Source organism: Camelina sativa, chromosome 11, assembly GCF_030686135.1.
Source record: "Camelina sativa cultivar CO46 ecotype springtype chromosome 11, ASM3068613v1".
NCBI classification, from domain to species: Eukaryota; Viridiplantae; Streptophyta; class Magnoliopsida; order Brassicales; family Brassicaceae; genus Camelina; species Camelina sativa.
The window spans coordinates 47,437,260-47,450,981 of NC_141890.1; the positions used below are offsets into that span (position 1 = coordinate 47,437,260).

Consider the following 13,722-nt stretch of genomic DNA (forward strand, 5'->3'; position numbering starts at 1 on the left):
ATCAGCTTCAAATTCATCTTTCATACTCAAAACACCCTCACCTAAAATGAAAGCTTCAACTAGATACATAGTTGATTGCATAAAATAACATGGATCTTCTTCAATAATCAAAATTAAAAAAAATTCAAAGCATCAGTAGTAATATTGACGATATAATTTTCAAATTGTTCTGTTTCTAATAGTATTATTTTGATAGAAATTTATAAAAAAGAAGTGGGTGCCCACAACCCTCTCTATTGTGGGAGATGAACGGTCACGATTAGACATCACTCAACACGCGTAAGATAAGCTTCGTGGTACCCGTAACATCAGATCATGCGATGTTTGCTTAATTGCTTTTTAGGCTTTAACCAAAAAAAACAAAGCATAGCTGAAGCAAAATTCTGGTGCTTCTCGCGCACCGTATCATCACATCGCTCTCCGTTACTTTATTCGCCGGCGAAATTACTCTCTCGCGGGGGGGGGGGGGGGGGGGGGTGGGGGCGGCGATCTAGTTTTACCGGCGATCAATAAAAGGTACCAATCTTTCAATTTCTCTAATTTTTTTTTGTCAGCCATTCAAACCTCACTCCTTAGGGCACTCGTATTCGTTCAAAAAAGTTCTCGACTTTGAGAATTTTCAACACTCTTTACTGAGCAATTAGGTTTCAATTTCTTAAAAGATTGATCTTTTGGGTCGCAAAGAAAAAAAAAACAGATTTTTATCTACTGCGAATTCGTTTTAAAGGTTTGATTTTTCGAAATTGAAGTTTCTGGGGAAGCTCACACTTGCTATTGGACGACGTGAGAGAGATTAAATCGAATCTGAAAGGACAAGAAAATGGTACGCCTCTGAATTTAGGGTTTATGTTGCATAAAGTTTATATTTTTAATGGGTTTATGGATTGCGTTCACTTCTGATTTGGTCTAAATTGTATTGTATCCAGTCATATGAAAGCAAAGGTTTCTGGGTTTTAAAGAACAATGAGCATACAAGTGAGGAAGATTCAGTGTATGATCATTCTACAAGAGATGATTCAAAGCGTCCTCATCCTTGGTTTGTTGATTCTTCTTCTCGCTCAGAGATGTTCCCAAACAAGAAACAAGCTGTTGTGCAAGATCCAGGATTAGGGAAATCAAGCTTAGGTCTTCCTTTGTGGGAAAGCTCATCGGTTTTTCAATCCGTCTCTAACCAGTTCATGGATCGGCTTCTAGGAGCTGAAATGCCACCAAGACCCCTTTTGTTTGGTGATAGAGATAGAACTGAAGGTTGTAGTAGCCACCACCAAAATAAGAGTATAGCTGAGAGTTTTATGGAAAACAGATCTGTTGAATTGTCTATATCTAATGGCGTGGAGGTTTCTGTTGCTGGGAGTTGTTTCGGTGGTGATGGAACTAGAAAACTTCCGGTTAGTCGGGTTAAGGAAACGATGAGTACACATGTTGCTTTAGATGGTCATAGTCAAAGGAAAGTTGAGTCGTCTTCGGTTGAACCTTGTAGCCGGGAGAACGAGAGTAGCTTTATAAATTTTGCAATGGCGGGTCATCCTTATGGCAACGAGGACTCTCATGGTATCACATTTGGTGAAATTAATGATGATGAACACGGTGTTGGATCTAGCTCCAATGGGGTTGAAAACTATCAGTCTTATGTTCAGGATCCTATTGGAACATCTGATATGGTTTATGGACAAGAAACTGGGAGTTCACAGACAAGCAGTGGAGTTGTTAGTGAACAACAACAAGTGGCTAAACCGAGTTTGGAAACTCTTCCAAAGAACAAGGCAGAGGCCAAGACGTCAAAGAAGGAAGCTTCCACAAGCTTTCCTTCAAATGTCAGAAGCTTAATATCAACTGGTATGCTCGATGGTGTTCCTGTCAAGTATGTTTCTCTCTCGCGAGAGGTAAAACCTAAATTTCTCAGCTCAGCTGTTCATTTTAAGCTAACCATTCCCCTGAAGCCTTTGAGTTTGTAATTGCATCGAAACAATCTTAATATCAGGAGCTTCGAGGAGTCATCAAAGGATCAGGTTATCTCTGCGGATGTCAAACTTGCGATTTCACTAAGGTAAGTCAACATAAAAGGTTTTTTCTTTATTATGTTGCTGGAACACTCTTAACGGATAATAATTTGCTTTGACTCTAATCATTCAAGGTGCTTAACGCGTATGCATTTGAGAGACACGCAGGATGTAAAACAAAGCATCCAAATAATCATATTTACTTTGAAAACGGGAAGACGATTTATCAGATAGTTCAGGAACTAAGGAACGCTCCAGAGAGTATGCTGTTTGATGTCATTCAGACTGTATTTGGTTCTCCTATTAACCAGAAAGCTTTTCGCATCTGGAAAGGTTCAACCCTCTTCTTCTTCTTCATGGATATGTATTTACATCTAAGTTTCCTCTAATGTCATGTTTTCGATTTGGTTCAGAATCATTCCAAGCGGCGACTAGGGAACTTCAGCGGATCTATGGCAAAGAAGAGCGTTCCTTTTGAATGTAAAGTATTATTGGGAAGTTGTAAGATTGTACACACATTTTGCTGAATCTTATATTAGTAAACTATTCGTTTTTTTGCATCATTGTGTAAAAAACTTTCAGAAAGTGATGATGTAAGAGAGAAAGCAAAAGTTAAGAAGATATATGGAGAGTTATAAGCTGTAGTTTAATAACTCAGCCAGAGTGTCAGTTTCAGATACAGATAATCGGATATGACTGAGAACGAACGATTACTTTCAAGATTCTATTACCCCCCTCATGAACAAACTAGAAAAGGTCAATTAAGAACAAATCAGGAAAAGGAAAAAAATTACAAAAGCGCCACAACATAAAAATATGTTCTTTCACTTCACTTCAATTTTAGAGCCACTGGGACTTTTTAAGTTCCACAGCATGCGGACTTCTGTGTCGCCTGTCCGGCTCCAGCCGCCTGGTCCGTTTGGCTAATCTTGATCGTTGCAGGCTGAAATGAATGATAAATTTGTGACAAAAAGGGTTTCTTTTCAGTTCTTTGGACCAAGAAAAGTGAAGTGAAAGAAAAGCTTAAGGAAAATTTAACAAGTAATTATTAACCTCTGCTTTTGAGTCAGTATCAGCGAGCCTCTGCTTTATGTCCTTTGCAATCGAGAAAAAAACTTCTTCCACATTAAGATTTGTTTTGGCACTCTGAGATGTGGAGTTTACTTATTAGCTATGTAAGCAAACAAATACGACCAATGTAGTCTAAACTGTTATCATGAAATTAAACATTTAGAGATAATGTTTGGCTTACGGTTTCGAAGAACTTGATTCCATATTCGTCAGCAAGTGCTTGACCCTTTGATGTTGGCACAGCCTGAAAAAGGTGTCAGGGACCAAAAACGCCATTAGTTGGGTTAGTCTGAATCAGGACGTTGGATAATTTCAGTGTGAATGAACTAGGTCGTATTGTACCCTCTTGCTCTCGTCCATGTCAGCTTTGTTTCCTATCAAGATTTTATTGACATTATCCGAAGCATGTTGTTCGATATTACGAATCCAGTTTCTGATGTCTGCAATAAGGTCAAGAGAAACAGGTCTAGAACAAAGCAAGAATGTAAGACCAAAGATGTAGTCAGTGTGTAGATAGATAGAAGAAAATTTACTGTTGAAGGATGACTCGTCTGTGACATCATACACCAGTAAAATGCCCATTGCTCCACGGTAATAAGCTGCAACAATGCCAAAGGAAAAAAAAGGAACTAAACATTAGTTCTTCAAACTAGTGTTGCAATCAATTTAAAACAACTATATATCCCCAACACATCAACTGTACAAAAGCATTAGCCACACAGAGCATCACATTTTGACTGTTATTAATCCTCCCTAAATCAATTTCCAGTGGGACTATGTACGTTAAGTACACACTATCATATGAAAAGAGGGTTTCACACACTGACCAGTGGTGATGGTTCGAAAACGTTCTTGACCAGCAGTGTCCCAAATCTGGAGCTTGATACGTTTGCCATCAAGCTCAATAGTTCTTATCTTAAAATCAATGCTGCCATCAAACAGAGAACAGACTCAGAGAGAGAAACAAACAGAGATCACAGTCTCTTAAATCATGTAGGAACACAAACCCAATAGTGGTGATGAAGCTAGTGGTGAAAGAGCCATCAGAGAACCTTAAAAGCAAACAACTTTTACCAACACCTGAGAAACAAGCATTTGTGTTAAAAAAAAAAAAAAAAAAAAAAAATCCTAAAAGTTACAGAGATCTAAAAAAACACATTTTTTTTATAAGTTTCATAAACTCGTATATGATTCTGACGAGCATGGATTCAAATTTGTCAACATTACGGCAAACGACGCAATGACTAGATCGGTTTTGTAAACGAATAGATAGATAGATTCAGTGAATTCAAAATTTATCGATTGGATCCCGAAGAGAGGGAAGACGACGTACCGCTATCACCAATGAGAAGAAGCTTAATGAGGTAATCGTAATCGGCTCTAGCCCTAGCAGGTGGGGCAGCCATCGAATCTAAATTGGAACAAAAACCAAAAACAGAGATCAAATCAAAAACCAAAATAACATTGCTTCAACTAAAGACGACGAAGGAGATCTAAAGTCTGAAGAATCAATGCGTACCAGATCAAAATGATGCAGAGAAGAGAAGAGAGCGTGGTTATAGTGAAAATGATGAAGCAGAGAAGAGAGAGCGATGGAAATGGCGGACGGCTAAAATACGCCTGTCCTGATTTAACTCAAGTTTACTCTGCTTTTTGCTTCTTCTTCGCGTGCGCGATATTATTACCTCCGGCGTAAGTTAGCCACTTGAAAAGGAGAGAGCGATCATAGTCCCCGAGAGGACCCAAAAATAATCAAGCCCATTAATGAGTCCTTTCTTTGTGGGCCTTTCTCGGTAAGTCTGATTGACTAACCAGTGGAGTTGAACAGTGACAATTCCCTAAACTTTGACGAAGGGATCGATCACGCATCACACATCACGCATAAATCATAAAAACTAGAAAAGTCACAAAGCATGGAAATAAAGGTAGAGGCAACTTGGGTGGTGAAGGGTATATAGGTATGCTTGTAAGGTACTGGTTGCCAACAAATTTAAAGTTGACATTTTGTTTTTCGGATTCTCTCTAAAGATTAAAGTTATATATATGTGGCCTGTGGGCATTCACATCTATTTCACTGATCAAAGAGAATCATTTGAATAAAGGAAAATAAGAAGATGGAGTGATATGAATATTTTGTTGACATCCTTTGTTGGATATATAACTTGTATATAAACATTTCTTTTGATATCATCAGTCATCACCAATGTATTGTAAAGTATTACACTTTTATACCATATTGATATGCCTTTCCAAATCTACTTTTTAAAATTTCACAAATATTTCAGTAAGTTAACTTTTCTACTATCAACAAATTGGAGAGTCTCTTTCCCGACACTTAATGGAATGGAGGTTTTAGAGAAAAAGGGATATATTTCAATAAGAATTTTAATTTTCCATATGAATATCATGTAAGCATGCAGACAAAATACTAATTGCTAAAAGGAGTTTAAGTCCGGGAGACCCGTTTTACCAAACAAAATATGAAAGTTGAATGAATCCCATTTGTCACAAGATTCCTCTAATGACCCTTAACTTTTAGCTAAATCGTGACAAAAACACACCTTCATTAACATTTTAATCGTGAATAATAATAAGTCGGTGGTCCATCATTATGACTTTGATTGACATCCTAAACTTTCAAATTAACATAAATGCATAGGCAATAGCTTTAAACAACTAATACTTTCTTAATATAATGGACTTTTTCTTTTCCAACATTTTTGATGGATTGTAGTATATTAGAGTAATATAGAAAAGGGAAGAGAGGAGAAAGATGTAGAAGTTCCCATATACCTTTAGATTCTTGTTACGTGTGTCACTCTTATTATAGCTTTAACGCGATGGTCGCTCAACGTGAACGACATTGTGCCTTTGTATTTCCCACTAAGAAAAAAAAAAACAAATATAATCATTTCATGTGTATACGCGTATATACATATCGCTTTTGTTTTATCAACCTTTTTATATAAATGTACAAATACAATTTAATAAAAATGACACAATAATATGGAATACAATTGTACAACGGCACGCAACCACCAGAGTTAATAGATTCTTCAAAGCAAATTTACTATCTTTGTAACATTTCTATTAGTAAGTTATGATACAGAAACAGGATTTGATAGAAGCTACTATTGTTTATTTCCATTTCTTTAATGAACGGTGTACAAAACATTAGACATTAATCCCCTCAAAAAAAAAAAAATACTGTAAATTAATTGTTTAATAAAGAAATTTACCAATATTGATTTACATCTACATATCTACAAAAATTTACCAATATTGCTTTATAAAATTACAAATCTAGAGGAAAAGTAGAACTCTATAAAAGATTAAGTAATAATATACTTTGTAGATTCTTTTTTCTAAGAATGAAAAATACAAAAACAAAACAAAAAAAGAAGAAGACAATAGATAAGTAACGTTTCACTTTCACCTACTCCAAAGTTTTTTTACCTATAAATAACTCTGTAGCCTCATTTTCCTCTCAAACCATAATCACTTCTTTTGCATTGTGTGGAAACTTCAAGTTTTTTTTCTTCATCTTCCCTAAGTAACAAGCTTTCTCCAAACAGATTGTATAAAAAAAAAATCAAATCTCAGCAAGAACTAAGATGAAGTTCCCGGTTGTACAATTTTTTATCATCTCTTTGCTCGTCACATCTTCTTTGTTCATGCTCTCTACCGCCGATTCATGTAAGTATAGTATACACAATTCATTTCAAATATATATACATATTTTGTATTAAGCTTTCTTAATTTGTGGTGAATAAAATGAGCAGCATGTGGAGGAAAATGCAATGTGAGATGTTCAAAGGCAGGGAGACAAGATCGGTGTCTCAAGTATTGCAACATATGCTGCGAGAAGTGTCAATGTGTACCTTCGGGCACTTATGGGCACAAAGATGAATGTCCTTGTTACCGCGATATGAAGAGCTCCAAAGGCACACCCAAATGTCCTTGAACATGTTCAGAAGATGATTATCTTCACATTTTACATACAGAAAATATTAAGTTTGTGGTTGATGCATATATAATAATAAGCTTGAAATACTCCTTCATGTATGAAAGTATGAGAGATCTGGCCAATAAAATGAAATAACATATTTTCAATATTTATGTTTAAAGTTTTACGTATATCAATGACTCCATGTATGAACTATGCATAATAGGTTGGTTTACATCAGCAACAGAGACTTGAATCTTCTACTCCAATTCACTATCAAAATTTTATTAACCTTACAATATCTGTTCTAAACCGTTGATTATGAATAAATCGTGAACCATCGAAACAGGATGATGTTCTCGATCAAAACGTTCGCATAGCAAATGAATAAAAAAGTCACGAGGCTCATGTAGTGAAATGAAACGTCTCGATTGATAGTATTGGCTCAAGAAAAGCAAGGTTCTTTTTTTTTGTTTGGAAACAGAAATTGAAAATAACTGTCTATTCATAAGTCTTCAACAACTTTTGCGCAAAACCCAAAACGAACAAAATGGCATATTATCTAAAGAAACACAAACACATCAAAAACTCTACTACCCCCTTAAACTTTGAGCTCAATCGAATTCCTCTTCTCACCAAAAGGAGCAGCGCAAAGTATCATCACAGACGACAGTAAGATTATCTTCTTCAAGCTTTGGTTCAGTAAAAGAATCCAAGAACCTTTCCACCAACATTCTTTCTCCTGGCTTCTTCATGGTCCATAATACCCGCAGAGGTTGTAAGAACGATGTAGCCAAACTGCACATTTCAAGAATTTCAATGTAAGATCACTAAATTATAAAGATTCCTCTACAGATGGCAAGACCACAAAAACCAATTTCAACCATTACATGTTGACAGCGTTCGAATAAGACAGAACCTAACTTGTCAACAAATACACCATATACCAGGTTTCTTTAACCGATACTAGAAGAATTAGAATTAATAAGAGAACAAGGACTAAAAAGACAGACCTGTCTGGAAGGAAGAAGACGAGCAGTCCAACCTTCAATCTCCTTGACTCCAACATCAAAACGAGGACTGATGACTCCACATTTGTTTAGTCTTCCATTAAGCTCAACAACAATCTTACCAGACCTGTGGTCATCAACGTACTCAAACTCACCAATGTAACCTGCATTTTCATTATAAAAAACGTTACAGTTGAGCAAGAACAGCAACAGAGGAAAAGAAATGAGCTTAAACAATGAATGATCATCAACATACCGTGCTTTTGCATGACGATAAGGAACTTGATGATCACTTTAGAAGAAGGCCTGATCATGACTTGCCTCTTCCCTCTCTTCTCAGCATTGTACATACTCTTAAGAGCATCGTTAAGCACACTGATTCTCACCATTCTTCAAAAAAATTTAAAAACCTGTAACCCAAACCAAAACAACACAAATCTGAGCTTATTTCAAAACCTCCATATATAAGAAACGAATTCCAAAAAAAAAACACTAATACTAACACATATATACATGTTTCAATGAACATCAAGATACTGTACAGCTCAATCGAGAATATGACTCCTACATTAGATCTGCTTACAACAAGAACATAATGACAAGAGCAAAATTTCAAATGGATCCAACACTATAAGTTTCGAACTCAAAATCTAAATTCTAAAGCAAGAGGAAACATGAGAACATTTTTCATAATTTCACGTTGTAATTGAGCTAGAGAGCAGACACAAAAGCAGATCCGAGAAACCATAAAAAAGGAACAAAGAAGCTCAAAGCTGTGGAGATTTTTTTTTTTCTAACCTTGAAATCGAAAATGGCAGCCGCACAAACCCTCTCCTTGCTAGCGTCGAGGAGATAAAAGTTGAACAAGACAACTAAATATAAGATGCGAATTAGGGTTTTTGCTTTCTTTATTGGGGCGCGTTATGGATACTTTACTAGACTGGTTAATGGATCCAGAATATTGGGCTTTATTGGGTTTTTTATAAAATCAAATCTGATATCGATATTAAACGCCGTCGTTTCACATTTAAATCTGTGTGTCGGATTCAGGTTTCTTCCTTTGTTTTTTTTGGTTTACCAGTTACGATGGCTAAGGGCATCCACAATGGGAAGTTATATTTTTTGGGCTCTTAAAATTTTTAACTAATATATTTTATATTTTTGGTTGAATAAGAACTTTGGGAACTCTAATTAAAATGTTTCCCTGGAGAGGTTTTCCCTGACTTTGTCCGTGAGTTATAATATTGAGTCTCTTAATTTGAATTTTTTTTTCTTGAAAATACAACATGAAACTATTGCATATTTAGAAGAATGTTTATAAAATTATTGCATTTCATAATTTAGAGTCATCAATCAATATGATATAACAGCTTCTTAGCCAAAACATTATACAAAAATCAAAATCTAAACTGATACCTGTTCCCGGATTTCCTCACTGGGAGAGCTAAGAAGCTTGATGAATGAAGGAACATCACCACTTTCCATAGTGACTTTAGCTTTGACTTCACATTAACAACCACTTTCTGTTTAGAAGGATACACCAAAACTATATGCTAAAATGTTGCTTTTCTTCTCAACGAACTTGATAATTGGTACACAAGCCTTAGCAATCACCTGAACAATTAGAGAGCTAATTATTGACATGATCACTCTGAGATACTGCCATATAATAGTAGTAATAAAAAGTCAAAATACCAAGATATTCTTTGCAATTCCCCTTTGTGACAATGCCCTGGAGAGTGCGCGTAAACCTAGCTGTGGATTTGTGAGACCTGATTCCAAAATCACCACCTATATATACAGCAAAAAGGGATGAAGATTTAGACATGAAGATCTTTCCTAACACTAATCTATACAGCAACTAACGTCTAAGTATCAAAAACAGTATTATAATAACTCCAAATGGATGTGGAGATAAACGTTGTGTTAAGCTGTTCTAAGGTATTCTCGTTAATTATGTACACCACATAGTCAAAGTGGTGTTATAAACTTACATCCATATCACTTGTTGGAAGATAAAGCCCTGTCCTGTATGACACAAAAACCTCAACCTGCAACAAAGAGAATAAGCAAAGATTAGAGATTGCAGTTGTTGAAATCAAACAATGCTCAAAGAGAGATTGAAGTTTCGAAAGTTTGTACCTTACAACTTGGCCAGATATACTTAATAACACTTGACACACTCGCCACTGCCGCATCACGCTCAACTTTCTCTGCTTGTGTTGGTAACAGAAAATCACAGAAATCTACTATTTCTGCAACAAAAAGATCAAAGCTTTCTCAACAAGATTCTTTGTGAAGATACAACACCAAAAAGCAAAATCAAACACCAGTCAAAGCTTTTCACTTTCAACAAAGTAATCGAACTAACAAGAACCTAAATTTCATAGCCACATTTTAGCAAAAGATTCAAACTTTTGAATGATATTGAGCTTCATTACCTTCATTACCTTTATGCAACGCAAACGTTTGTATGTGTGCGTTGTTAGCTCGTCTTATTAGGGACCAGCTAACACAGAGACCTAAAGGTTTTGGCTTCGTCACTTTTAAGTCTGAGGATGATGCACAAAAGGCGTTAAAGGCTTTGAATGGGAAGGTGATGATCCATTTCTTCACTCGCTTTTAAAATGTTGTATACGTTCTTGCTTCTTGATTTGAATTGAATTGATCTTGAATCAGAAAAACAGAAGTTTTTCTTTTGTATAACCCTAATCGATTAGGTGTATATATGCAAGATTAGTGTATATGAATTAAGCTTTTTAGTCTTGGACTGACTATTGCATTTGGTTATCTGTTTTCAGATTGTTCATGGCAGATTAATATTTGTGGAAACTGCAAAGGAAGTAGAAGCACCAACAACAAATATGAAGAGTAACCAGGCTTGAAGAGGACACACACAAACACACAGTCATCACAAAACAACATAAGGATCTTCACCAAAATCAATCTAGAGTTCTACAATGTTACAACTCTGAATAGTGGATGCATTTCCTGAGTCAAAGTAGAGCCAATAAGTGAAATAACACAGAAGATTTGTCGTTTAATTTGAGTTGAGATCACTTCTGATATATACTTCCTTTAGGTTGAGCATATTCGATTCTGATGTTTCTGCCTTCGAATAACTGAACAAATCGAACACCAAGAACATTGTTAAATGCACACAGTCAAGGTTTTGTTAGAATGCATTTCATGTATTTGGTTTTGTTGTATACAATAATACCTGATTGTTCATTGAAGCTAAGGCACTTGCAGCTGCTTCTTCTGAATGAAACAACACAAAGCCATAACCTTTTGATTTCCCGCTCTTGTGATCACATATTACTTTCACTGTGTTTTCACATCCAAGAACAAAGCCATAAATAACTCAGGAATTGCATTCGTTTATCCATATAGGGATTTTGCACAAAACTAACAGATTTCATGGCGGCGATTCGTGTGGTACCTTCAATAATTTCACCAAACTTTTCAAACTCACTCTTCAAAACCGGTTCGTTAGTATCGTAAGATAGCCCTGCATTGGTAGTATTTAACATATTCAGAGTTTCTATCGCGCATTTTAACAAACACATTGTGTGCACACATTTTTTGTATCACGGATATAAAAGTATTATTGACCTTATGGATTCCAAGATTGACAAAAAAAAAAAATTACCTCCGACGAATAATTTAGAGCAAGATCCTCGAGTTGTTAAATTCCGCAGTGGTGATGTAATGGAGCTACAACGAGCAAAGAGAGAAGAGAATATTTTTTGTACTCTCTTCACCACATGAATTGATTATCTCAGTGAATAAAAAGGGTGCGTTAATGGGAGGGGTCAAAGACTAAAGAGTGGTTAATTAATATTTGAGCATATGATGTTACACGACGAGTGGGCCAAGAGATTAGAACATAAAAATCTTATAAATTAGGAATTGAAATCTGAACAAAACAAAGCTTAAAAACCAAATACATAAAGATTAAAAAGCTTGGATTAACTACATTCACCAAAGACCAATACAAACTACCAACAAAACATTAAGAAACTAATTAAGCTTTCTTAGGAGACTTGGCTGGTGATTTGGAAGCCTTCTCTTCGGTTGATTTGGAAGCAGTCTTCTTAGGCAAAAGAACGGAGTTGATGTTGGGCAAAACACCACCGTGTGCGATCGTGACTCCGCTCAGAAGCTTTCCCAACTCTTCATCGTTCCTTATCGCAAGAAGAAGATGCCTCGGAATGATCCTCGTCTTCTTGTTGTCTCTAGCAGCGTTCCCAGCAAGTTCCAAAACCTGAACAAATTAAAAAAAAAAAAAAAAAAAACAAATCGAAAATCAGAAATCCGAGAAATTAACAGTTCGAAATGTTCAGATCTGAATGAATGGACTTACTTCGGCGGCGAGGTATTCGAGGACGGCGGCCATGTAAACCGGAGCACCACCGCCGAGCCTCTGAGCGTATCGTCCTTTCTTCAGGAAACGAGTGATTCTTCCGACCGGGAACTGGAGACCGGCTTTGATCGACTTGGAAACCGATTTGGTTTTTGGACCGCCGGCTTTCCTTCCTCCGAAAGCTTTCTTCACTTTTCCGGTGGTTTCCATTGCTACAGTTATCGATTTCTGAGAGTGTTTGAAGTGTTTGATTTTTGTATTGGAAGAAGTTTGGAGATTTGTGATTTGCTTTTGAAGGTGCTCGGAGTCCTTTTATAGGTCAGAGGAAAAATAGATAAGAGAGGTTTTTGTCCGTTGGATTTATTGTTATCGACGGTGGATGTTGAAAATACTACGATCCGTGTGATTGGTGAATTAGCCAATGAGAAACGTTTCTTGATTTTCGAAAAGGCGCTAGTTTTTTGTGTTTTTTTGGGTCTCCATTTTTTAAGCTTGGCGCTTTCATTATTTGGGTTTTTTTTTGGAAAATGGATTTTAGTTTTATGAAATCATGATTACTGTACATTGATTGTTACATGGTGTAAACGAAATTTATAAACCCAAGTTGTAAAAAAAAAAGAGCTTTAAACACACCCCTTCATGGTTCAGTTACTTTAAAACAAGAGATTTGGAAGCTCCATAGTGCACCAAAAATACAACATTTCTTATGGCGATGTTTATCATGTGCTATATCAACAACTCCGAGATTCCGAACAAGATATATACAGGCTGATCCAATTTGTCAGAGATGTTGTCTGGAGAAAGAAACTATCAATCACTTACTATTGTTCAAGTGCATTCATGCACAGGCGGTTTGGCGAAGTGTGACCATTTACAATGGACAACGTCATGGTTTCAATGGTAGTCTTGAAGATAATATCCAATTTTTGATTAATCTTCATAAGATACATTTTGTTCATCTCTAAACCAGATTATTACTATTTTGGATGTTGTGGCGTAAATGGAAGCCTTGAAATGATTTTCTGTTTCGAAATATCAATCGTGATCCAGCAAAAGAAACACATAAAAGTTTTCAAGAGGTTAATGAATGGTTGGAGATAAATCAGTTACAACATGATGACATAGATGGAAACAACAATGGTCATCGGCTTCCTATGAGTCACAGTCAAAGCCATCAATGGGATCCTCCCCCCCCCCCCCCGAAGGCAGGCTTTAATGTAACTTTGACTGTGGTTTTGTTCAAGGAAGAGCATATACAAGTACATGTTGGTTAATTCTTGATCATGGTAGGATTATTTTATCAGGTTGTGCAAAACTTCAAGCTTCTTA

The 13,722-nt window shown here is 36.1% G+C and overlaps 7 protein-coding genes and 1 pseudogene across 10 annotated transcripts; 3 read left to right on the plus strand and 5 right to left on the minus strand.

Annotated features, from left to right (window-relative positions):
• The first annotated feature begins 265 nt into the window (after positions 1-265).
• LOC104726577 (uncharacterized) lies at positions 266-2,653 on the plus strand. The gene is made up of 6 exons (XM_019232583.2): positions 266-516; positions 750-823; positions 927-1,883; positions 1,982-2,047; positions 2,135-2,333; positions 2,414-2,653. The coding sequence occupies exons 2-6, from the start codon at positions 821-823 to the stop codon at positions 2,476-2,478; spliced, it is 1,290 nt and encodes a 429-aa protein (XP_019088128.1). The 5' UTR covers positions 266-516; positions 750-820; the 3' UTR covers positions 2,479-2,653.
• Positions 2,595-5,254, minus strand: LOC104726578 (ras-related protein RABE1c). 2 transcript variants are annotated; one of them, XM_010445464.3, is made up of 9 exons: positions 4,591-5,254; positions 4,405-4,482; positions 4,079-4,151; positions 3,899-3,999; positions 3,605-3,670; positions 3,414-3,511; positions 3,253-3,315; positions 3,054-3,146; positions 2,595-2,943 (listed from the first exon to the last, which is right to left on the minus strand). In XM_010445464.3, exons 2-9 carry the CDS (start codon positions 4,475-4,477, stop codon positions 2,860-2,862), a joined length of 651 nt encoding a protein of 216 aa, XP_010443766.1. In that variant the 5' UTR covers positions 4,478-4,482; positions 4,591-5,254; the 3' UTR covers positions 2,595-2,859. The 2 variants fall into 2 exon arrangements, with proteins under 2 accessions (XP_010443766.1, XP_087330673.1); XM_087474547.1 differs by having other exon boundaries at positions 3,414-3,670.
• Positions 5,255-6,550: 1,296 nt separating this feature from the next.
• On the plus strand, positions 6,551-7,186 carry LOC104726579 (gibberellin-regulated protein 10). The gene is made up of 2 exons (XM_010445465.3): positions 6,551-6,767; positions 6,854-7,186. The coding sequence occupies exons 1-2, from the start codon at positions 6,686-6,688 to the stop codon at positions 7,033-7,035; spliced, it is 264 nt and encodes an 87-aa protein (XP_010443767.1). The 5' UTR covers positions 6,551-6,685; the 3' UTR covers positions 7,036-7,186.
• A 244-nt stretch (positions 7,187-7,430) lies between these two features.
• On the minus strand, positions 7,431-8,962 carry LOC104726580 (small ribosomal subunit protein uS8z/uS8w). 2 transcript variants are annotated; one of them, XM_010445466.3, is made up of 4 exons: positions 8,826-8,962; positions 8,284-8,437; positions 8,031-8,191; positions 7,431-7,815 (listed from the first exon to the last, which is right to left on the minus strand). In XM_010445466.3, the coding sequence occupies exons 2-4, from the start codon at positions 8,414-8,416 to the stop codon at positions 7,717-7,719; spliced, it is 393 nt and encodes a 130-aa protein (XP_010443768.1). In that variant the 5' UTR covers positions 8,417-8,437; positions 8,826-8,962; the 3' UTR covers positions 7,431-7,716. The 2 variants fall into 2 exon arrangements, with proteins under 2 accessions (XP_010443768.1, XP_019088129.1); XM_019232584.2 differs by having other exon boundaries at positions 8,284-8,465; positions 8,826-8,907.
• A 735-nt stretch (positions 8,963-9,697) lies between these two features.
• LOC104705243 (uncharacterized) lies at positions 9,698-10,474 on the minus strand. The gene is made up of 5 exons (XM_087473047.1): positions 10,469-10,474; positions 10,338-10,404; positions 10,170-10,282; positions 10,022-10,078; positions 9,698-9,818 (listed from the first exon to the last, which is right to left on the minus strand). The coding sequence occupies exons 1-5, from the start codon at positions 10,472-10,474 to the stop codon at positions 9,714-9,716; spliced, it is 348 nt and encodes a 115-aa protein (XP_087329173.1). The 3' UTR covers positions 9,698-9,713.
• A 26-nt stretch (positions 10,475-10,500) lies between these two features.
• On the plus strand, positions 10,501-11,268 carry LOC104762103 (small RNA-binding protein 11, chloroplastic pseudogene; annotated as a pseudogene). The gene is made up of 2 exons (XR_015571420.1): positions 10,501-10,623; positions 10,829-11,268. The product of XR_015571420.1 is annotated as a small RNA-binding protein 11, chloroplastic pseudogene (transcript).
• Positions 10,893-11,803, minus strand: LOC104762102 (glycine-rich RNA-binding protein 5, mitochondrial; the record flags this gene model as incomplete). Its single annotated transcript, XM_010485330.2, has 4 exons — positions 10,893-11,149; positions 11,248-11,354; positions 11,470-11,538; positions 11,680-11,803. Coding segments are annotated over 4 exons (366 nt in total), but the record flags the coding sequence as incomplete, so codon positions are not given.
• A 106-nt stretch (positions 11,804-11,909) lies between these two features.
• On the minus strand, positions 11,910-12,691 carry LOC104726583 (putative histone H2A.7). The gene is made up of 2 exons (XM_087474548.1): positions 12,394-12,691; positions 11,910-12,294 (listed from the first exon to the last, which is right to left on the minus strand). The coding sequence occupies exons 1-2, from the start codon at positions 12,601-12,603 to the stop codon at positions 12,055-12,057; spliced, it is 450 nt and encodes a 149-aa protein (XP_087330674.1). The 5' UTR covers positions 12,604-12,691; the 3' UTR covers positions 11,910-12,054.
• Positions 12,692-13,722: the final 1,031 nt, after the last annotated feature.